The sequence below is a fragment of the Varanus komodoensis genome, unplaced genomic scaffold (assembly GCF_004798865.1).
Source record: "Varanus komodoensis strain SLA01 unplaced genomic scaffold, ASM479886v1 scaffold42, whole genome shotgun sequence".
Taxonomy (NCBI): Eukaryota; Metazoa; Chordata; class Lepidosauria; order Squamata; family Varanidae; genus Varanus; species Varanus komodoensis.
In genome coordinates, this window is record NW_025335972.1 from 4,240,075 (window position 1) to 4,263,325 (window position 23,251).

Consider the following 23,251-nt stretch of genomic DNA (forward strand, 5'->3'; position numbering starts at 1 on the left):
CCAGCTGTTTTGTGATCAAATGAAAACCGAGAGCTACAGTAAGGCGGGTAGCAAGCCAGTGCCAGCTGGGCCCAAGTGCTGGGGACCTCAGCCCAAGCTGTACTATGGACCAGCGTTGCACCATCCATTGTCTTCCAGGGATCCCAGAAGACTGAGGGGATGGAAGCATACATCCTCTACATGCAACCTATTGATTTCTTCTCTTTGGCTAACTGGGAAAATTTCAAAGGAAAATCAACTTCTTCCCCTTCACAATTGTGTGTCGATTACCTTGAAATCCCTCAGCAGAAAGAACCTTTGCCATTTGGCAAAGCAGTAGCCAGTTCTTGATACCCACAATGGGTTGGTCACTCAAAAATTCCCCAAAGCCTATGCATGTTCTTCTCAATTGCTTCAGTGTCAAGCTGTGCATATACCAGCTTATAATGACTATTTCATCATTTAGTATAATTACCATATTGACATATGGCTGTAGTGTCCTATATTTTGGTGTGATGCAACATTAGATTTACAGTGGATATGTTGATATTGTTTTTAATGGTTCTGTTAAAGAGAATTTACACTTGCATTGCACTGAATTATTAGCTGAAAAACAAAAAAGAACGTTTTTTCCAGACCCATTCCATTGGCTCAAGAACAGATATGAAATCTGGAGCACTGATCTGAATAAAGTTCAAGTGGAATAGTTCGGCATGGGTTTTGTTTATGGTTAGGCACTGCCCACGCAGCAGGCCTACTGGATGAAACGGCGTCTCACAGTGAAGGTCCTACTTGCAGGCCAGCAGATAACATGCCGCAGTCATAGGAAGGCAGATTTCAGTTGAACATCTGGGAAAAACTCTTCCTAGCAGATTACCAGGTGGAGGGAGGTGGTGGGCACTCCCTCACCAGTTATTTCAAGAAGAGACTGGGAAACCACCAGGGCCGTCTTAATGCATGGGCCTGATGGGCCCTTGCCCGTGGGCCCCATACTAATCTGTGTGTGTTAACCCTTCAATGCACCTTGCATCATATATGATACATGCCGATCAAAGGCGTAGAGGTACTTCACTAATTGCTAATTTCTTTTCCGCTTTGTATTGTATCTGATACGCACTGCACTGTGAGTAGTTGTCCTAGGGGCCCCAGTACACTGCTTTGCCCGGGGCCCATGATGCTGTTAAGACGCCCCTGGAAACCACCTGTTGGGCGCGTTACGCTGCATCCGTGCGAAGAGAAGGGCACGTGCCCGATGGCCTGAATGGCCCCTTCTGGGTCTACGATCACGGGAGTGGGGGCAGCGCCCCAACCATTCTAGCAGCTGCGCGAACCCCACAGCCGCTCCTTAGAGATGGTGAGGGTGGCGTGCAAGGCGCAGTTCGTCTCCCCGCGCTGGCGAAGGAGGACACGTGTCCCTCTGGCAGCTTCGCGCCCCCTCCCCTTGCAGGCGTTTCACAGGTAGCCTGCGGTTCGTAAACACAGCCCGAGGGAGTTTCCCGGTCTCTAGCGGGCGCTGAGAAGAAAGCGGAGGGCTTCCCGGAACTGCCCCGCCACTTACTTACAAACCTTCGCGCCAACAGCACACGCGCTCGCCGCCGCTCCTCGCAGCATCGCTGGCCGCCGCCTCCGCCTGTGGACTGATTCGGATTGCTGCACGCGTCTCCAGGGGTTTATCGGGCCCCGCTCATCACTGAGCGGCGGACCTCGCTGCTGACCGAGATGCTTCGCTTTTTCGCCTTCTTCCTCCTCCTCCCGGCCGCCAGGGCTGCTGCTAACGGTAAGGGCGCGTAAAGCTTCCTGTCCCGCTGAAGTCGTGGCTTTGAGCCTGCATCCCTCCGGTTTCCACCACCCCTTCACTCCTTGCCCCTGGAGTCCTGTCTGAGGGAGCTGGCTTGCTTTCCGCGCGAAGACCTCATCCAAAGAAGCGAAGCGCACCGCTGGACTTCCCCACCTTAGAAGTTATCAATGAGTAGCTATTGATGAAAAGTTATTGATGGATGATGAATCTGTCCCTCAAAGCTCATGCCTTTGCTGGGAAAAAGCTGGTGGACCTGCTCAGGTCTGCCTGGAAAAGCTAGGAGGTTCTCCACTCCCAATTTCCCAAGAAGTGCAGGCTTAAATGTTAGAAGACACAAGAAATGCACTTTTCATCTGCCCTGGGGGCATTTTCATAGATATTTAGCCAGAACTACAGATGTGATAGTTGTGCTTCCCCTGTTGTGACTAACACTGAATTCATACTTGGTGTTAGTGCAGACAGGCACTAGCAAAAGCATTGTTAACAGACCTTAGTGGAAATAAACTTTTGTGCTTTACTGAAGGCACAATATTCAGCTTTGTTGGTGGCAGAGAACTCAGACCCAATGAGCTTTTCTGCTCAAGGGACTTGTATGCTCAGGATTCCTCATTCAGGGTCATTTGCAGGTGCTTTGCATAACAGCTCCTCTCTTCTCCTGTCAAGGGAAGTCTGATATATTCCAGAAGGGCAGCATCAACCCCTGCTGTACTTGGCCCAACTCTGCCATACCAGCATCACCTAGTGCTTGTGTGGTGCGACATAAAGGCAGAAAAAAACTGGGGAGGCCACAGAGCGGAAAGGCGCCATCTTAATTCCACAAAACTCCGGAAGCAAGGAGCCTTGATAAATGGTGGGTTAAAAGACTCATGTAGAAAAGCCCAAAGACGAGCTCCTTTTTACACTTCCTCTTTTACTGTATCCAGTGCGCATACACAGGAAACATAAAGCACCCATGCAACTGATACGCTAGCCAAATGAGCAACTCACCCTGGCTGGATTCTCTGGATGCAACATGGCACAGCACACCCCGCCACAACTTGCACTTTCAAAATATCAGCTGGTACAAGGGGAAACCCTGTGGGTACATTAAAGACAGTGGTTTTTCGGGATGTGTGAACCAGGTAGTCTCCGAATGCAAGTGTCCCACGAAGAGACTGGCAGCCGAACTGGATAGGGGAGAGCGGAGTGGGGCAGGTACACAGGTGGGCAAGAGCAACCTGCTGCCTGGGATGGGCCAGCAAGTGCTGCCCTCCATTCTTCACTGGCTTATCGCGGACCAGTCACGACCTTTCCGCCCCAGCTTACTTCACATTGATGGGAAGAATCTCCAGCTCTGGGGGAAAAATAAACGGAATTAAATAAAGCCATATATAGATCATCCTGGAAGGAAAGAGGGCTACCTTTATCTTAATGGTGGGCTCCCAAACATGCCAAATCTCCTGCTGTGCCTTGAATGCTGCCTTACTGGGAGCACAAACACCCAGTGCTAGGGAGCACTAGGGACAAGGGGCCCCACTTGGAAACATATCTTACAAAAACCTTGGGTGGAAGCCATGTCTGGAAGAGTGATGTTAACTCCTAGAACTCATACTAGAAAAAGACACTACAGAATTTGTAAAAGGCATTCTCCACCTTCTCATTTACTGTACCCAAATTACTCCATCTGCTTCGTGATCATCAGCTCACAGAATCTTCATTGACAGCACAATTCCATACATAGAAGCACAACCTGCTCACCGCTTGAGAAACTGCTTCGATTTCAAGTAGTATATAAATACTGCAAATAGGTAAAATCAAGTTGTATGTGATACTTAGAAATAAGTGCAACTGAGTTTAGTGGTGTTTATTCCCAGGCAAGGATTGCAGCCATGGATCAGAAACCCATGTGAGTCTACTTAGAAATTGTATTTGGTAAGATTTACTCTCAGGTAAACATATACAGTTGCAGCCCCAAACTCTCTCTACCCCCCTCTCCCCTTCTTCTGCCCTCCCTTCCTTTCTTCAGGCTGCTGAATAGGTTTTCAGTTCATAGCCTCCCAACTGCATTTCCTAAATCACCCCAAAATTGCCAGTCTGGGTAGCAACACTGGAGTTCACTGCAAGGGTGTCAGATGCTAGCTTCTCTCCTTCGCATATTGGCATAACCACAACAGGAGACTATGCAGCCGGAGCATAGTCCTCAGCCTATGCTCAGCCAGAGCGCTACCCTTAAGGCGCACGGAGCTGACCCGGAAGGCCTGAACGGCTTGTCCCGACGGCCTTTTCCGCGAGCCGGGGAGGCAGCGCCGCCTACTGACGGAGGGTGAGGCCGCGCCTGCCGCTGCAGAACCCAGAGCGGTAAGGCTGGGGGACTGGGGTCGCTGCCTTCCTCCGCTCCCCGTCCCCCCCCCCCCCCCCGGTGGAGGGGGGGGGGGGGGGGGCCGCCCCCCCCCCCCCCCCCCCCCCCCCCCCCCCCCCGTTGTAAGAGCAGAGGCGGGGAGGCACTTGCAGTCGCTGCCTCCTTTCGCTGCAAATGTCGCCTTTTCTCCCCGAAGGCCGCTGTCCGGCATGCTTATTGCACTCCTAGGCCAGGCCAGCTGGCGTAGGAGTGCAATTAAAATTCCACACGTTTTCACGGACAAACTATGACTAAACAACATGGGGCTGCGAAGCAGTCCAAAAGCATCTCCAAATGGGGTGAACAGAAATCAAAATGACCAATATGGTTCGATGTAAAATAGCTTGATCCCCTTTTCATGCAAATTAAATTGAGGCACCTTACAGCCCTCTGAAGGCTGAACCCCTGAAAGGGGCCTGAAAGGACTACACTGTCCGCTTCCCTGAGGTCTCAGATGCATCTCAGAGAGGAATAAAAGGTTGGGAGGAAAGGAGGGTGGGGCTGAGGGGTTATCTTGAATACAAGCGGCACCTGACCCTTTTCTTCCCTTCCTGGGTACCTGATGTAGGTGGCTGAAAACTTCTGTCTTCATAAAATCTGGGTGCCAGGAATGGAAGCGGCAAGCGCTGCCACTGCACCCACCTTGCTCAGTGCACAGGATGCCTGGAAGCCTCCAAGTTCAGAGGCTCAGGTGCAGCAAACAGGACTGAGGTCAATTTCTTTCTTTTCTTTCTTTTTTGTTCCACTAGGACACTAGTGTTTGATCTTGGCACTTGAGAGGGCAAATTAAACTTGAGTGACTGGAATCCCCTAAACCTGAAGACAATGGATCACCCAGTGCTGGGCAAGGGGGGCGGTGGAGATTATCTTCACCTCCCCACCCTCCTGCCCTGCAGGTCTCATGGAAGGGGCAACACCAAGCACTTTTGGATGATACAGATTATCTAGACCCATTTCAGTCTGGCTTCAGACTCGCTTATGGTGTTGAATCTGTCTTGGCCGCCCTGTACGATGACCTGTGCAGGGAGAGGGACAGGGGGAGTGCGTCCCTGTTGGTTCTCCTGGACCTCTCAGTGGCTTTTGATACCATCGACCATAGTATTCTTCTGGATAGGCTGGCCGGGTTGGGAGTTGGAGGCTCTGGATGGCAGTGGTTCTGCTCCTTTTTGGGCCGGTTGATTTCAGAAGGTGGTGCTGGGGGACTTTAGCTCTGTGCCATGGCAGCTTTGCCATGGAGTACCACAGAGCTCTATTTTGTCCCCCATGCTTTTTAACATCTACATGAAACCGCTGGGAGAGGTCATCAGGAGGTTTGGGCTGCGGAATCTTCAGTACGCTGATGACACCCAGCTCTACCTCTCGTTCACATCTAATCCAGGTGAGGCAGTGGCTGTCCTGAACCAGTGCCTGGCTGAGGTAATTGGCTGGATGAGGGCCAACAAACTGAGACTCAGTCCAGATAAAACAGAGGTCCTTTTGGTGGGCAGTTTGGGTTTTCAGATAAGTGATTTTGACCCTGTCCTGGACGGGATTGCACTCCCTCTAAAGGACAGTGTCCGCAGCCTAGGAGTGCTCCTCGACCCAGAGCTGTCCCTGGAGGCCCAGGTGATGGCAGTGGTGAGGAGTGCTTTCCTTCAGCTTTGGCTGATCCAACAGCTGCGTCCTCACCTGGGCGAGCACTGCCTAGTAACGGTGACACATGCCCTGGTAAATTTCTGGTTGGATTATTGTAACACGCTCTGTGTGAGGCTGCCCTTGAAAATGGTCTGCTACAAAATAGAGCTGCCAGGCCACTGATGGGGACTGGCCATTATTCCCACATAATTCCAGTCCTCTATCAGCTTTGCTGGCTTCCAGTTGAAGTCCGGCCCCAATTCACGGTGCTGGTACTTACCTATAAAGCCCAAAACGGCTTGGGCCCAGGAGACCTGAAGGAACGTCTCTTCCCCTATATGCCCTCATGCCCCTTAAGATTAGCAGAGGAGGCCTTGCTCCGTGAATTCTCTTTGAGGGAGTTACAGAGGGTATCCAAGTGGAGGAGGGTCTTCTCTGTGGTGGCACCCAGCCTATGAAACATGCTCCCCAGAGAGGTCTGCCTGGTGCCGACTCTCTACTCTTTCTGGCACCTTTTTTATTTAACCATCTTTTTAATACCTAACATCACTAATTTTAATAATATCGTTAATTAATACAGTCGCATCTTCATTTTCTTTTGTTTTTTCTTTCTTTAATTAGGAGAGGATATATTGTTGTTAATTTGTTTTATTGTGGAAAGTTTTTAATGCTATTTATAAGACTGTATTGCTATTTATATTGTTATTTTTATTTCTGTAAGCCATCCTGAGGCTGCTGCAAAGGTTGGCATATAAATGCTTAAATTAAATTAAATTACATCAAGGGCTTTTTAGCTCATCTTGCAAGGGTACTTTGGAGGGGGAGGGAAGGTGAGTGAAAGAGGCTCAGGACAAGTTGTCTGGTGGACTCTGGTCTTCTGCCCCCACCTGCCAGAGCACCCTGCTTTCCCCCTCTGATCTCCACACCTGCTCAAACAGGTGCACAGGATCTTGGAGCACTGCCTCTGAACTCAGCAAGGGGTCATTCCTCTGACACTGTCAGGATCACAGAATTGCTCTCGTAACATAATTTCAGTATGCTACTATATAGTCATTTCATCACTTCCTTTACACTGATTAAATTTTAAGGGGAAAAAACAAAGGGACTAGAAGCTTAGTGATGCACTAATGGATTTTCACAGCCCAAAGAAGCTGTTAACTAGTCATGTATTTTGACTCTCCTTCACTGTGGTTGCCTACACACCTTGACACCTTCAGTTTCACTCTCGGAAACTGCTAGTTCCACCTGACACTGAGGCATACATTCAATGACATGGATGTACTTTTGCAGGTATTCTCTAATTACTGGAAACACATCAATTAAAGCTGCCAAGCTTGCCAAATGTTGCATTTGCAGTAAGCGTGCCATTAGCCAGAATTCATTGCTGCTGATTATCTTCTGAAACAGAAAAAATATTCCATAGAAACTAAAACACTGGAAAAATGTTCATTTTTGCAAAATTTTGCACCCCACCTCCCTGAGGCCCACACCCATTTTGACAGTTCTTGGCACACTTGGGCAGCTCCTGGAATCTCAGCATGACAGCAGACCCCTGATGAGGACCTCTAGCTTGGGCCCCAGTGACGGGTAAACCTGTGATAAGGGGCACACCAATGTAAGAGGGGCCCAGCAAAACATTCTTTGCTTGAGGGCCTCCACAAACTCGAGGCACCGTCTGACAATTACTCAACTGTCACAACGTATTACATTCATCATACGGAGTTGGAAAGGGCAATAGCTATTAACAGGTGGGTGCTTGTTTCCCAGGGAAGCTTGTTTCTCCCTTGTGTGCTTTATAAACCCCATCTGCTTTCCTACATGCCTGTTGTATGTCCTTACATTCGTCCATTCCTCTCTTTACTTTCCCACTGCAATCTTAGCTTGCCCTTTTATGACTGCATTTTCATACAAACTGTGTATCTGTTGTGCTTTCAGGAACCGAGGAAGCAGAGTTCATCAGAGTTTGGCCAGAAAAACTTGTGGTGGAATCTGGAGGGTTCGTTGTGTTGAACTGCAGCTCCAACTGTGATGGAATTGGCCTTGAGACCAGCTTGAACCAGGTTCCTGCAGGAAACGGGAGGACATGGAAGGCCTTCAATCTCACCAGTGTCAATCAGTGGGCACCCACCCCATTGTGCTATGCTCAGTGCACAAGTAGCAACATACAACCTCAGCGGGCAGAGATTACCGTCTACCGTAAGTCCCATCTCAGGATGTTTTCTGGGTTGGCTATGACACAACACACTATCGTGGATAACTAGCCATGGTGGCTTGTCACGTCATAGAAGGGTAGAGTTGGAAAGGGCTGATAAGGCAATCCAGTCCAACCCCTTGCTCAGTACAGGCCTCCAAGCGAACATATCCCTGACCAAGGGCTGCCAGCTGTCCAACTGGGAGACACCACGGCCTCCCCAGGTAACTGGTTCCATTGCTGTACTAACAGTCAGGAAGTTTTATGTCCAGCTAGAATCTGGTTTCATCCAAGCCTGGCCTGCTTTGTCCATGGCAGCTTGTTTATTTAAAAAAAGTCACCCTGAGAACCCATGGCCTTCTCTAGGGTTTATGTTATCCACAGTAAATTGTCATGTCATCCAAACCTGAACAGCCAATTTCATCATAGCAAAAAGCTACCCTTGCCATTCTTGGCACGCTCACCCATAAGCCATCATTGTGAGGCTCTGTGGGGAGGGTGGGACCCCTCTCTCTGACAGCCTGACTGCGGGCTGAGTTCAGCTCACAGTGGCTGACAGAGTTGCAATGGGACTCATGCCCTCAAGCAGATGGGGGTACTGGGGGAGCACCCCGCCTCCAGCTGCAGGGGATCTCCCGCTGCCGCCTCCACTGCATGCTGCTGCCCCATCCTCAGGGCTGGAGCTGGGCTGCAGCAGCTGTCTGGGACTCAGCAGCACGGGCAGGAGCTGGAGTGTGCCTGGTGGGGATGACTGGGGCATCCCCACTCAGCCGTGGAGCCACACCTGGCTCCCGCCTTGGCGTAAGGGGCTCAGGCTGCACCGGTGATGGGAAGGTGTGTGTGCTTCTGGGCTGCCCGGTCTGGGGCCATCTCACGGAATGGATGCCTGGACGCCTTACTGCAGGGCAAGTGCAGCAAGGCAGGAGGTGAGCTGGGTGAGGCTGCCTTGACAACTGAGCAGCTCCGCTGAGCCCCTCTCCCGCTTCCTTGCTGCTGCTTGGGAGGAAGCAGCTCGGGAAGGCGACTGCAGCAGCTGTCACCCAAGCAGGAGCAAGAAATGGTAGGCACCCTTGCCCCTTTCTTCCGCCAGGCTGATTCTCCCCTCTTCCGCTTGGCCTAGGGGCTTTTCTCTCTCGGGGGAGAGTGTGGGGGAGAGGGGCACTCCTGCCGAGAGGGCCATTGTCCCTCTTCCTGTGGGAGGGGAAGCCTCTCAGGTGAAAGTGGGGAGGCAATCAGCTAGGAATCTCTGCCCCAAAAAGAACTGCGGCAGGAGGAGACAGGATGCTTCTGACAACTGTGCAAAATTGGGACAGTGGTCAGCTGTGCTCTGGCTAGTTGCTTGGCGAGAGGGCCAACTGCTGCTCTTGCCAAGTGGCTGTCTTGTTCTGGAGCTTCCACTATGATGGGTTGTGTGGTCTGAGTTCAAACAACACAACAAGCAATCATCACATTGACAACCATGATAATGCACAATGGCTGATCACCACGATTGGGTTTGGAGAACACGACAAATAACTATTTTTTTTTAATTGTTGGTTGTGCTGTGCAAGCTCAGTCAGAAAGTCCATTCTTTTTCTCTTTCATCACCTGTTAATGATACTAATCATTAATTGCCACATTTTTTCTGTTCCAGAAGCTCCAAAGCATGTAGTGCTGGACCCGGTGCCAGAAATGGAGGTGGGCAAGCCGTACAACTTAACCTGCCGGGTTTCCAGTGTTGCCCCCATCCGGAACCTCATTGTGACCTTGCTCAAAGGGGGAGAAGAGCTTTTGGTGGAGACATTTGAGAATCACACTGTACCTGCAGCTACCGATGCCCTGGTGACCCATCAGATAATTGCTCAGCAGGATGATCACAGGGCAGAAATCACCTGCCATGCAGCACTAGATCTGAGACCGGAAGGGCCACTCTTTGAAAGGGCATCTGACAACGAATCACTGGTGTCTGTTGGTGAGTTTGTGCTTACTGCTCCAGTCCCCTTGTGGAAAACTTGTAACAGGCCAATGAGCATAAATCCACTCACAAATGTTTCATGATGCACACTTTTTGCAACTGTAGGGGTGATTTTCCCCACATGGGTTATTCAATTTCTCTGGCACTTCTCAAAAAGCAATCCCTTTTGGTTCCAGTTCTCCCTCCAACATGGAAATAGTTCCATGTATTACTGAAGTGCAGCAGTTCCTTGCAAGGTGCAAAGAACCGAGAGCTGATTTGCAAATTGTTTTCATGCTTGTGCTTCTAATTTTTCCATTGCTCCATCCAGAGAAGGCAGCAAGTGCTCAGCAGTACTCTGCAAGTACTTGAACACATTTATGCCTACCTGAGCTGGGTTTTGCAGGTGTTTTTATCTCCTTGGATTTGTTCCTTAAGACTTTTTGGACTTCTGTGCATGCTCCACCCAGGTTGATTCATCACTTTTGCTTCTCAGCGGAACAGTTTGACTCCATTTCTGTTGGCACCTGCACTCACCAACTGCTATCTGAGGAAGTTCTTATCTTGACTGCGCTTGCTCTTTAGATAACTGGCATGGTTCTGTTATTGTCTTGACAGTTTTTTCCTCGGATCCCCACCTGGAAGCCCCGCTTGTCATGGAGACCAATACCACGATGGCTGTCCACTGCCATGTGTCTGGAGTTTTCCCAGCTGAGGAGGCCCAGTTTGATTTGCAGTTTGCAGGGAAGAGCTGGAACCTCAGCACAAGTGTGTCGGGGTCCAGTGTGAGCGCGCAGGCCCTGGTGTCTTCCTCGTCCACAGGAGAACACACGCTGCTCTGCACAGTCTCTCTGGGGCGAGTGAGCCGAAGGGTTGAGAAGACAGTGAATGTGTACAGTGAGTATCAACTGTGTTTTGTTCATTTTTCCATCCAGTCAGACAAGAAGAGAGCTGAAATTTGAACTTGCCTTCATTTTGACAGCAAAAGCCACAATAATGGCTGGCTTCAAACTTAGTTGAACTTGGTCCTGTTTGCCATTGATGGGACTTGTCCCATGGCTATTTTCATTGGGTCCTGTGTTCAGCAAACCTTGCCTGGATCCAGTCCATGCCCCTGAGCAAGATCATGTGCAGAGGAATGGAATGTGATGAATAAGGGCACTGAAGCTACTCAGGTTGAGGGTAGCACTTGGAAGTGCTCCATCACAAAGTACAAATGAGTTGGCATAGATGTAAAAGTGCTCTTCACTGACATTCCCAACTCACAGGAACCACTGCAAACTCCCACTCTCTACCCCCTAGATGCTTTGTCACACTATGCGCGAGTGCGTGTGTGCACACACACACACACACACACACAAAGAAAAATGCATTTGAAATTGCATGTTGAATTGTGGGGTGTGGAGTTTGAACTGAGAACTGTGTTGGGACACTGGGATGGACAAATCCCGGTGAATAGCTAAATTTCAACATGTACAGTAATCCATGCTGTCAAATTCCATCAGAATTTGCAAAGCTCACAATTCCTGAAGCTTCCCTAATTTATAACCCCCACCCTATGCCTGAATGCACCCAAGGTAACCTGCAAATGCACAGAGTGTATTTATTTCCTTCCATCCATCCCCATTCATCAGTGTCGTGATGGGGCAATACTTCCTCATTCACCATGGGCCTGAATGGCCTGTCATTCGGAAAACAGTGCCTGAGAGGGATGCAAGTGGCTAACCTGCTCTCCATAACAGGAGAGCAGAAGACTGGATATTTGGCTTATGGTTGTGAAGAAGCTCTGTGGGATCTGTCCCTAGTGTCCACAGACATCCTCTTGGTCTTGGCTCAGGCATGCTAAGCCACCCAAGCCAAGAAGAAATTCTCGGAACACAGTTTGTTCAACTGGCAATGTTCTTCCGTGTCACACGCAGCAGCCTCTGTCTCTGTGAAAAAGAGATGTGAAAGAATCACACAGTGCTCAGTTCTCAGAGGACGATGGGTGCACCTCCCAGGGACCGAGATTCACAGCAGTGGGAATGCTGAAAGGAGCCCAGGAAACCAAGCCCAGGGAATCTGTCAGAATCCCATCCCCAAAACAGATTCCTTGCACATCCCTAATTTCATTAGCAGTCTTGAAAGCATTCTTCCAGGGGATGGAGTCAGGCCAACTTTTCCATGCCAAGAAGCAGTGCAGTGAGCATGTGTTAGGGGAATAACAAATGCCTGGGATGTCCTTCCACTTTGTGTATCGTGGTCCTCCAGCTGTTGTAGGTCTGTAACTCCCATCACCTGTGACCATTTGTCATGCAGGTTTGGACTGCTGGGACTTGAAATCCAACCATATGTGAAGGGCCCAGGGCCCTCACCCCAGTCTAAATGGGTAAAACTTATCTATCCCATTGTTTCTATGAAGGCCACCTGCAGGGCGGAAAGCAATGTTGTATTTTCCCACCTGTGCTTGTTCTCCAGTATCTCTTATTTTGCACAGCACAGATATACTGCCTCTGAACATGGGGGCTCTATTTAATAACCATATTACCATCTGACTTAGGACCTTATTTCAGAGGCACCTTAGTTAACTTGACAAGTAGTATTCTGTATCTTACTATGAATAGTGGTTCAAACAAATGAGATGTGCAATGACTGGTCTGCTCTATTCTCTTGCAGGTTTGCCCAAACCCATCCTGGGCATTGATCAACCAAAGATCCTCGTCAATCAAAGTGTGCTCATTACTTGCAGGTGTAATGAGACGGGCTGCTCTGGTACTGTAATGCATCTCAGCGATGGCAAGCACCTATTAGTAAATGGACACCCTCCTTTCTTGCAATATGCACTGACAACTCGCAAAGAGGATGATGGGAGAGAATTCACATGTCAAGTAGCACGAATGGTTGATGGACATCCAGTTGCAAAAGAGACCTTGGTATACCTCACTGTCTTCTGTGAGTAGGAAATAGTTCGGGCAGTATTTTATTCATAGAGATTGTTGTTGTTAGTCGCGAATGGGCGTCTGACCCATCGACTTGGGCTATTCTACATGAGGCTTTGAACTTGCCACTTTTCTGTGGCTTCTCCTTCTAGATTCTTTGTGGGATTAAGATCACCCCCTTTACATGTTATTTTATCTCGGGGGGCATCCTCAGGGTTGTGAAAAAGCAGAATTGCAAAAATAAATATTTCTTCGGGCCATTTCCAAATAATAGCATACTTCCTACACCTAAAAAGAGCTGTGGGAGAGGGCGTGGAAAATGGTGATGTGGTGTGAAGCATCCACACCCTACTGTGAGGTAGGAAATTTTGCTAGTTGCGAAGTCACGTCCGACCCTTCGTGACCCCATGGACAACACTTCTCCAGGCCTTCCTGTCCTTCACCATCCCTTGGAGTCCACTTAAGCTCACACTGACTGCTTCAGTGACTCCATCTAGCCACCTCATTCTCTGCCGTCCCCTTCTTCTTTTACCGTCAGTTGTTCCCAGCATTAGGCTCTTCTCCAGGGAGTCCTTCCTTCTCATTAGGTGACCAAAGTATTTGAGGTTCATCTTCAGTATCTGGCCTTCTAAAGAGCAGTCAGGGTTGATCTCCTCTAGGACTGACTGGTTTGATCGCCTTGCAGTCCAAGGGACTCCCAGGAGTCTCCTCCAGCACCACAATTCAAAGGCCTCAATTCTTTGGCGCTCAGCCTTCCTTATGGTCCAGCTTTCACAGCCAAACATTGCAACTGGGAAAACCATAGCCTTGACTATATGCACTTTTGTTGGCAGGGTGATGTCTCTGCTTTTTAGTAAGCTGCCTAGATTTGCCATAGCATTTCTCCCCAGGAGCAAGCGTCTTTTAATTTCTTGGCTGCATTTCCCGTCTGCGGTGATCTTGCAACCCAGGAAAATAAAATGTCATCACCTCAATTTCTTCCCCATCTATCTGTCAGGAAGTGATAGGACCGGATGCCATGATCTTAGTCTTCTTAATTTTGAGTTTCAAGCCAGCTTTTGCGCTCTCCTCTTTCACCCGTATTAAGAGGCCCTTTAGTTCCTCTTCACTTTCTGCCATTAGAATGGTATCATCTGCATATCTGAGGTTGTTGATATTTCTCCCAGCAATCTTAATTCCAACTGGTGATTCACCTAGCCCCGCCTTTCTCATGATGTGCTCTGCATATAAGTTAAATAGGCAGGGCGACAGTATACAGCCTTGCCGAACTCCTTTCTCAATTCTGAACCAATCAGTGGTTCCATGCCCAGTTCTTAACCTCCATATAGGTTTCTCAAGAGACAAATAAGATGGTCTGGTACTCCCTTCCCTTTAAGAACTTGCCACAATTTGTTGTGATCCACACAATCAAAGGCTTTAGCATAGTCAGTGAAGCTGAAGTAGATGTTTTTCTGGAACTCCCTAGCTTTCTCCATGATCCAGCGTATGTTGGCAATTTGATCTTTAGTTCCTCTGCCTCTTTGAAATCCTGCCTGTACTTCTGATAGTTCTCAGTCCACATACTGCAGGAGCCTAGCTTGTAGGATTTTGAGCATGACTTCGCTACCATGTGAAATGAGGGCAATGGTGCGGTAGTTTGAACATTCTTTGGCATTGCCCTTCCTTGGGATCAGAATGTAAACTGACCTTTTCCAATCCTGTGGCCACTGTTGAGTTTTCCAAATTTGCTGGCATATTGAGTGCAGCACTTTTACTGCACCGTCTTTTAGGATTTTGAATAGCTGAGCTGGAATACTGTCGCCTCCACTAGCTTTGTTGTTGCTCAGACTTCCTAAGGCCCATTTGACTTCACATTCCAGGATGTCTGGCTCGAGGTCAGTGGCCACTCCATCGTGGTTATCAGGGACTTGAAGCTCTTCCTTGTATAGTTCTGTGTAATCCTGCCACCTCTTCTTAATCTCTTCTGCCTCTGTTAGGTCCCTGCCATTTTGGTGCTTTATCATGCCCATCTTTGCATGAAACGTTCCCTTTATATCTCCAATTTTCTTGAAGAGATCTCTGGTCTTCCCTATTCTATTGTTTTCTTCTAGAGATACAACACTGTTAATATAGTCCCAATGCCCACAGCCAGCTCACAACACCGTTGTAGAGCTTGTCCGTATTTCTGCAGTATCATGGGACTTGGGTGCAAGGAAAGGCTGGCTGTGCCAAAGAGGAAGGCAAGCTGTATGCTAATCAAAGCTAGCAGGAGCATCTGCTTGAGTGTGAGCCCTGCTGCCCTACAGCTGTGTCCACATAGTATTCCCCCCTCCACACACAAACAGCTTCTCACCCCACCCTGAAAAGCACTACATGCACCATGCACTACGCCTGGCACTGCCCACTCTCTAACTGCACAGACATGTGTCTATACATTTATGCACATAGCTAGCTTGCAGCAATGCACTAGGGGCTCTGAGAGTGGCTTGTGAGGGAAGGATCTGCATCATGGCCCTGTCTACCACCCCCACATCTCTTTGCCAGGCAGGCAGGAAGGCCTGAGGGACACTAACATGGCTACTGCTGGAAGTGGGCTGGTATCCATGCTGGGATGGAGGCTGTACCAGTGGAACCTTCACAAATAGTTCTGCCAGGTCTACTGGGAAACTGGTGTGGATCTCCTGCACCTCATGCCCAGCTGCAGGGTTGACAGTTTCAGGGCGAGGGCAGGGGGAAGGTGACAGTGGGGCTTGTTGACAGTCCCAAGGAATGCAAGGGATGAAATAGGAGCAGAGGAGATGGCGTTTGGGGACAATCTCCCTGTTGCAACGCCCCACATATAGCCCATGAGCCCACTTCTGTAGCTGCAAGTTTGTGGAGAGGGCCGAGATGCTTCTGCCAGAAAAGCAGTGGCAGAGCATCTCATGAGTGGTGTTTGTGTGAACTACAGCAATCAGATAGGCGCACCAAACATGGATGTCTCCAAGGTTGCTCCTGCAGGTGGCACGACATGCTTTTCTGCTGCCAGCAGTATTGTGAAACCACAGCTGGGCATCTGGAGGACAGCAGAAAAGTAAGAGGTGGAGGAGAGCACGGAGAAGCCAATTGGAGCATAGCTGGAACTGGTGCATCACTTGCTAGGCAGTTCTGGGTGGAGGAGGATGCAGGGAGGAGTGTCTCCTCCAGCAGCGGCCACTGTTTCCAACAGACTGTATGGTAGCCACATGGACATCATATTTCTGGGGTCACATGACAAAATAAATCATGGTGAAGCATGAAACCCATACCACATACTACTGTTTCTCTCCAAGGTTCCTATGGAACATGACTTCTATGTACCTTCCAGGGTGTGCTATAGATCCAGTGCACCCTACCTGAGTTGTGTATAATTTCCAACTCTGCTTCAGCTTTGTATGCTGGAATAGGATGCTGTCATTTCTTCATGCTGTTGCTTTCTTCATTCTAGATGGGCCCCAGATGAATGACTCCAGCTGCCCTACTAAGTTGACCTGGACAGAGGATAGTGAAGAGACTCTTACCTGTTCTGCCCAGGGAAACCCACCACCAACTGTTGAATGCAAGAAAGGTGACACGTCTTACAATATTGGGGTCCAGCAGCGTGTCCAGAGAGAGCATGGTGGCATATATCACTGCAGAGCCACCAACGATTATGGCCATGAAGTTAGAAATGTGACCATAGAAGTTAAATGTAAGTTAACCTTTTTTTAAAAAAAACAAAGGAATTGTTGGACTTGCAAATAAGGTTCCTTTTCAATTTGCTATGCTGTGACACAGGTCCAAATTATGAGTTATAAACTTACCCCAAATAATCACAGATAAAAATCCTGGCCAGTGACCCAGCTCAGCCTGATTTACAGTTTACTGTTTTCAACTGTTGCTCAGTCCTGAAGATGAAGAAAGATTTCTAATGACACGCAGGTGTGAATTGTGAAACTGTAAAGAGGCCTGTCTGGATTTGGACCAGGATGATGCTCAGATCTCACCTCAACTATGGGTTTGCTGAGTAGCCTTTGTCAGGTGACAACACTGAGGGAACCTACTCTCAGCTTCAAAAGTCAAGCACTTCTGGGTCAGATTAACTGTGTGCACCCTATCTGTCATGGGTGTACACACACACCTTTTTGGCTGTAAGGCATGCAGGTAATACCAGCTCAGGATCTGGGACTGATGCATATACACACACATGTGCAGTGAGCAAAGAAGGATCTGTTTCTGGATCGCTGGGGGAGGGAACCTGGCAGTGGCAAGGAATCAGGGCACCCTTGGGAGGGTGCATTTCTGGCCATGAGAGAGCATGAGATGTGCACCCCTGCTGTAGGATTTTTTTTTTCAATTTTGTTGATGATAAAAGATACATATAAGGTAAGATACATTGGAAAGAAAGAATAGGAAAAAGGATAGCAAGGGATATTACACAAATATAGCATATAATTTCAGTATCTAACAAATTGACAAAAAGGCAAAAAATTCTGTCTGTTCATGTCACATTAAGTTATTCAATTCTTGATCAAGGTTCTCATACAGATTAATGATTTATAAAATTAATTGTAGAAAATATCATAGCTTTAGTGTTAGAGTAAAAATCACTGACCATATTTTTAGAGAGTCTGTTTTCTTAAACATCAGTTAAATTGCTTGTAGTAAGCTTTCCATTTTTCATAAAATTCTTTGGTTAATTTTGCCACTGCTGCAAACTCAACTAGCTTGTTTTTCCAGTCTTCAATAGTTAAACAATCTTGCTGCTATTATCATATATTTAAATAACTCTGGCATAATATTTGAAGGAGTCTCTAGCAGGATACTCAGTAGCATTCTCTCAGCATTTGTAGGAAAGTCAAGTTTAAGAATTTTCTGCATTTATCTTTTGATTTTATCACATGTCCACCACATATGGTAAAAAGTTCCATCTGTTTCTTTACATTTCCAACATTTTCTGTTGTAATGCTTATCCATTTTCTGTATACCTTTCAGGGTAATATACCACCAAAAGTACATCTTATGCCAATTTTCTCTTAATGCTTGACTAGCAGTAATTTTATATCCTTTGTCCATAGGATTTCCCATTGATAGAATATTTCCTCTTCAAAATTCTGTATCCAGCTCATCATGCATGTTTTGACTTGTTGAGTTTTAGTATCATATTAGAACACTTGTATATAGATTCATTTTAGCAGTTGATTTTTTATGCTTATCATCTGAAAATCTATTAGATTTCTTACTATACTTTTTCCTGTCTGGGTTTCCTTTTTGACCCTTGAGACCGATTTAAGATGACTGATGTGTGTCGAAGTATTTATTAATCTGAGTGGGGTTTTAATATAGACAATCCTTTATGTATTTTTTCTTTTTTTAAATCCATGTATTTATTCAATGGAGCTGGTCTTTGACCGCAGTATAGTTTTATCTGTCTGTCTGTCTGTATGTCTGTCGACTCTTGAGACCGGTTGATAATAGAGAAAACATTTTGTATTTTTTCCTTTTCATTCTTGCTAAGGCTTGATTTGTCCTTGTTGATCAACTTCTCCATATGTTATAAGATCATTATTTTTCCTTAAATATTTTCCATGGTATGCTTCTATTGTAGTCATCAAAGTAGAAATTGGAGAGATAATTCTTCTTCTCATGGAATACCAAATTTTTGTTAAACTGTCTTTGCTATAGGGAATGTTATTTGTTCTGAACCCCTTCAACTCTTTTGAAAGATGGCCTGTGTACCCTATCAGTGGAGTCAACTCTCCTTATGCTGAATCCTATGGCCCCTATAATGAACCAAAAGCACAAGTTATATTAAAATACTCTAAATCCTGCTTTTCAGGTTGTACATGCATGCAACTGTGAGCTTCGTTGCCTTATGCTATCAACTTTCTTAAAGCACTGGGAGTATTCAGGAAGAGATGAATTTTGGAGGATTAGGCAAGCCAATTGCTCAAGCAGCAACTTAGTTTTGGGAATCAGCAGAGCGTTTGAAGCCTGGGAAAGAGGTAGAGACCCTCACAATGCTCTTATGGTGTGTTCCCTGGCCAAAGCCCATCTATTGGAGCATTCGGCATTTAGCAACTTGCATGAATTATCTTTCATCCATGAGGGCTAGAATGTTCAACTTTCCAAAACAAAAGGATGTGAGCTTCATTGTGGTCTCTGTGCATCACACACACATGGGCTTAAGCAACAGCAGAAGGCTTTGGTTGGAAGAGACTTCTACAGCTCGGTGTAACGGAGCGGGCAGGGTTGCCCATCCCCTCTGGAATCCTGCTATAAAGTGGGGGATGGGATTCTTCCTTGTCGACTGCACACTGCTTAGGTTTGATTCACTTCTTGCTTCCTTCTTTTTCTCTCTCATCTTAAAAAAAAAAGTTCACTCTTCTTGTTTTTCTTTGTCCTCCTTTTCACAATGGCCTACTGGCCCTCTGCTACAACTGTCGAGGAGCTCCTGACTGCAGAAGAGGGCCAGGAAGATGGCCCCTGGACTCGCTGCAACCATGGTCCCCTGAGTCACTGGAAAGAGCACCCAGCTGGCCAGTTGGCTGGCTGTCGCTGCGGCCTCCCTTCGGGCACCTCCGTGAGCCTTAGCTCCAGGTGCCATGGCCTGCTGCCACTGCTGCCGTGGCCTGCCGAAGAGCACTGACACCATGAGCCTTATCTTTGGGCACTGCTGCAAGCCTTACCTCTGGCCACCACCACTGCGGCCTGCCTCTGGGCACAGGTACTGCCACTGCAGCCTACCTCCGGCCATCGCCACCACCAAGGCCTTCCTCCAGGTACTGCCACATCTGCGGCCTACTGCCCACCACCAGCCTGCCCTACCTCCAGGTGGCACCACCCCTATGGCCTAATTGTATGCACCGCCACTGTGGTCTACCCTTGGCCGCCACTGTGGCCTGCAGCCCTCCGTTGCCACAGCCCATCCCTGACTGCCACTGCCATTGTGGTCTGCTGCCTGCCACCACCTTGGCTCACCCCATGTGCCACACTTGTGGCCCGTTACCTGCCACTGTCAACCTATGCCAGGCCTTGTCACTGACGTGGCCCTGCTCTGGCCTGCTCCCCGGCACCTCTGTGGCCCCATGAACCATTGCAAGGCCAGTGCATGCACCCTCTGCTCATGCGGCTTGTTCATGTGCTCATTGCCATTGCACTGGTTCCCAGTCACAACCTTACTGGTTCTTCTGCTTGTCACCATCACTGAGAGCACCTGGCCATCCCTCTGGCCTTCCTCAGTGCAGCCAAGACCAAGGTGATGTCATGAGACTCCTGGTGCCAATGCAGGGGGCTGGCTGTGCATGCTCAGAGTGATGCTCGGTCGATCTTCGCGCAATGTCAGCTGGTCTACCAATGTAGAGGCCTCACCACTGTCACAGGCTCAGTCTACCAATGCCGAGGGACAGACTTTGTCCCTGACTGATCTACCAATGCAGAGAGACAGTGCAGAGACAACAGAGCAGCTACTGGCTCTATCTGGGCAGCCTCCCTCACTTGCTCCGATTTCTCAGACTACCCAGCCACCCCCTCCTGGCCATAGCGTTGAGTCTGATGCCTCCCCACAGTCGCTCATACTTACAGCACCGCAGGTGGAGGTAGAGGCAGCACCGCGCAAGGGAGCCGCATTGGGTCTCCACGAACCCGAGCAGGAGTCTCTCTCTGTACCCCTACTACTCCACGTTTATCTCCGGGTCCATGAAAGTGATCCTCACACAGCCTGAATTGCAGGGCGCTCTGTTCCTCCCGTGCCTAGCCTCCTGGCTTCGTGCTACCCGCTGACGACCGTACTGCTCGTGCCGCCCTTCGTGCACTGTATGGTGGGAAAAGGAAGTGCTCCTGTTCCCCCACAGGCACTGCACATGAGTTCCCTATTCCATTTGCCCAGTCTGGACGATGTAGGTTTCAGCCTCACCGCATGCCCAAGCACACATTCCACCCACTCCTGGACCACCTTGGCCACCCCTTGCCACACCCAGATGCACAGCACCTCGAGGGCCACCATGTGGTCCATGCCCTCAACTTCTGGCTGCCCCACTGTCTTGATACCCTTGCAAGGCAAGCCTCCTCTTGGCTGGGCGCTCCTCTCATCATTCCTACAGCAACGACAGCCCTTCCATCCTACCTGGGTAAGCTTGCCAGTCATCTATATGTGTGTGATGCACAGAGACCACGATGAAGAAAGACAGGTTGCTTACTTGTGACCATCGTTCTTTGAGGGGTCATCTGTGTGTTCACAGAACCCACCCTCTGCCCTGCTAGCTGTCATCAGCCAGCATGCACTGTGCTAACGCCTCTGTCCATTTGAATGCCTGGGGATGGTGCGGTCTCCAAGGCACTGAGGGACTGGGTGCCCCCCAGCCCCCTTAGCAGGACTCCAGAGGGGACGGGTGGCCCCGCCCACTCCAGGACGCTGAGCTGTAGAGGTTTCTGCCAACCTAGGCCTTCTGCTGTTGCTTAAGCCCGTATGTGTGAATACACAGATGACCACTTGAACGATGGTTACAGGTAAGCAACCTGCCTTTTCTCTGCAAATGTCTTGTTCAGATTGCAGAACTGCAACTCTGTAGAATTCTTAGGCATCTAATTTTAACTTGTTTGTCTTTTCATTTCACAGTTTTCCAGCGCAACGTTCATATAATAATAATCGCAGCAGTTATTTTTTGTGTAATTATTGTGGCCGTTATTCTAGTCTTATCACATAAACAATCCAAGAAGAGAGACAAATACAATGTAAAGAGGAAATGGCAATCATGCAGCTACCCTTTGGAGCCAATACAACCGAATGGCAATGTGCAGATGGTTGATGAGAATGAGCCAAATAATGAAGAGGAACACAGACCTATGCAGGCAAACCAAGCTGATCTCAGCTAGCTGGGGGCAGAGAGCATTCTGCAGAAGCAGAGCTACAGATGGGCAGTATTCCAGTTGGACTTGTCTTGGAGGATTATTTGGAAAGCGATGGTGGTTAAACTTTCAGGCAGTGACTGGTAACCTTCACTATGAAGACGCCCACCCAGAGAGATGGGCTCAGAGACTTGGGCCACGTGTCTTCTTGTTAAGGCCTCCTCTTCTATCCAGGGCTGCCCTCCAGATGCTTAGCTGAAGAGGTGACTGGACAGCTCTGGAAGGCTTAAAAGAGACCTGACAGCTTTCACTAACTCAAAGACCAACCAAAGACCAAACCTCTTCTGGCTTCTATGATCTACAGCAGGAACCCTGGATGGTTTTCTAGTTTTGTCTCCTGGTATGAAAACTTGGGATTGTCTTATGCAAAAATACGATGTGTCATATAACTTTGAACTGACTGGAATTAATGAACCTGAATGCCAACATAATACTTTTCCTAAGCAGAAGAGCTCCTGAGCATTGAAATGGGCTGGTATAAAGGAAAGGCAGAGAACATCATCCTCTATCGGTGAAGAATATTTCTTTAAAACAGGAATGCTGCATTGTGTGGTTGTGTGTGCCTAGGTTTTCCATGCCCCTGCTGGTTAAAAGCATCAGAACCAGTTGGCAAAATGGTGCAGAGTCACATGCATATGTGAAGACACCCACCTGAGGCATTTAATTTTTTATGTCTGTATGTAACACATGTGAAATTGTTAGAATAGGAAGAAAACTGTATCACAGAACTTGTCTTATTGGAAAACTCCTTGACTCCAATATTCTACGTAATAATTTGCCATACTTTGAGATTGCATTCTGGATGCTGAGCACCCACACAACCATTTAGTTAAAGGAACTGCAAATTATTTTTCATGCAGCTTCCCAAATGTGATTATTTTTTTTCTTCTAAACCGAGCAAGTCTTTCTAATTCTGTCTTGCACATAATGGTTTTACATTCATGCTTTATGGCAGGAAGAGTAACAGCAACTTCTTAATATGTGAGACCACAACAGGGTCAATGAGAAACAAGAGGGAAGAAATTCTTTCAAAGACCTAAAGAGCTTGAGGCCACATTATGTGAAGGGACATCTCCCATAAATACCTACGCTCAGCGGTTCTGCTCCAGGAGCCCCTGCCAAAGCAAGTGACTCATATGAAGAGAGCCTTGGAATTGTGGAGCCCCAGTTGTGCAATGAGCTTTCCAGAGAAGCTAATGGTGCCTACAGGGTACTCTTTCTGGCATCAGGTTAATCTTCCCAGGGATTTTGGTCTTTGGTTTCTGGTTTAATTGTTATTGTATTTTAATTTTTGTACTGTTCTACTTCTGTTCTTTACTGCAGTTTTAGACATTAGAACCTTTTATGTTGTATTTTATGGTTTTAAATTTTTTTGAACTGCCAAGAGTAATTTGGTCACTAGGTGACATAGAAATAAAATGGATAGATAAATAAGAATCTGCAGGTTTGGGAAGACCACAGGGCTTGCAGAAGCATAAATTATTTAAAATTTAAGGGGGCAACTCCTCAGAAGTGTCAGATGAAAAAAACAAAAGAGATAACCTGAATAGAAATGGAA

At 48.0% G+C, this 23,251-nt stretch overlaps 1 protein-coding gene across 1 annotated transcript; it reads left to right on the forward strand.

Moving 5' to 3' along the window:
• Positions 1-1,552: 1,552 nt before the first annotated feature.
• On the forward strand, positions 1,553-23,127 carry LOC123030134 (intercellular adhesion molecule 5-like). Its single transcript, XM_044443776.1, has 7 exons — positions 1,553-1,756; positions 7,704-7,964; positions 9,593-9,910; positions 10,511-10,789; positions 12,548-12,823; positions 16,256-16,498; positions 21,404-23,127. The coding sequence occupies exons 1-7, from the start codon at positions 1,699-1,701 to the stop codon at positions 21,658-21,660; spliced, it is 1,692 nt and encodes a 563-aa protein (XP_044299711.1). The 5' UTR covers positions 1,553-1,698; the 3' UTR covers positions 21,661-23,127.
• Positions 23,128-23,251: the final 124 nt, after the last annotated feature.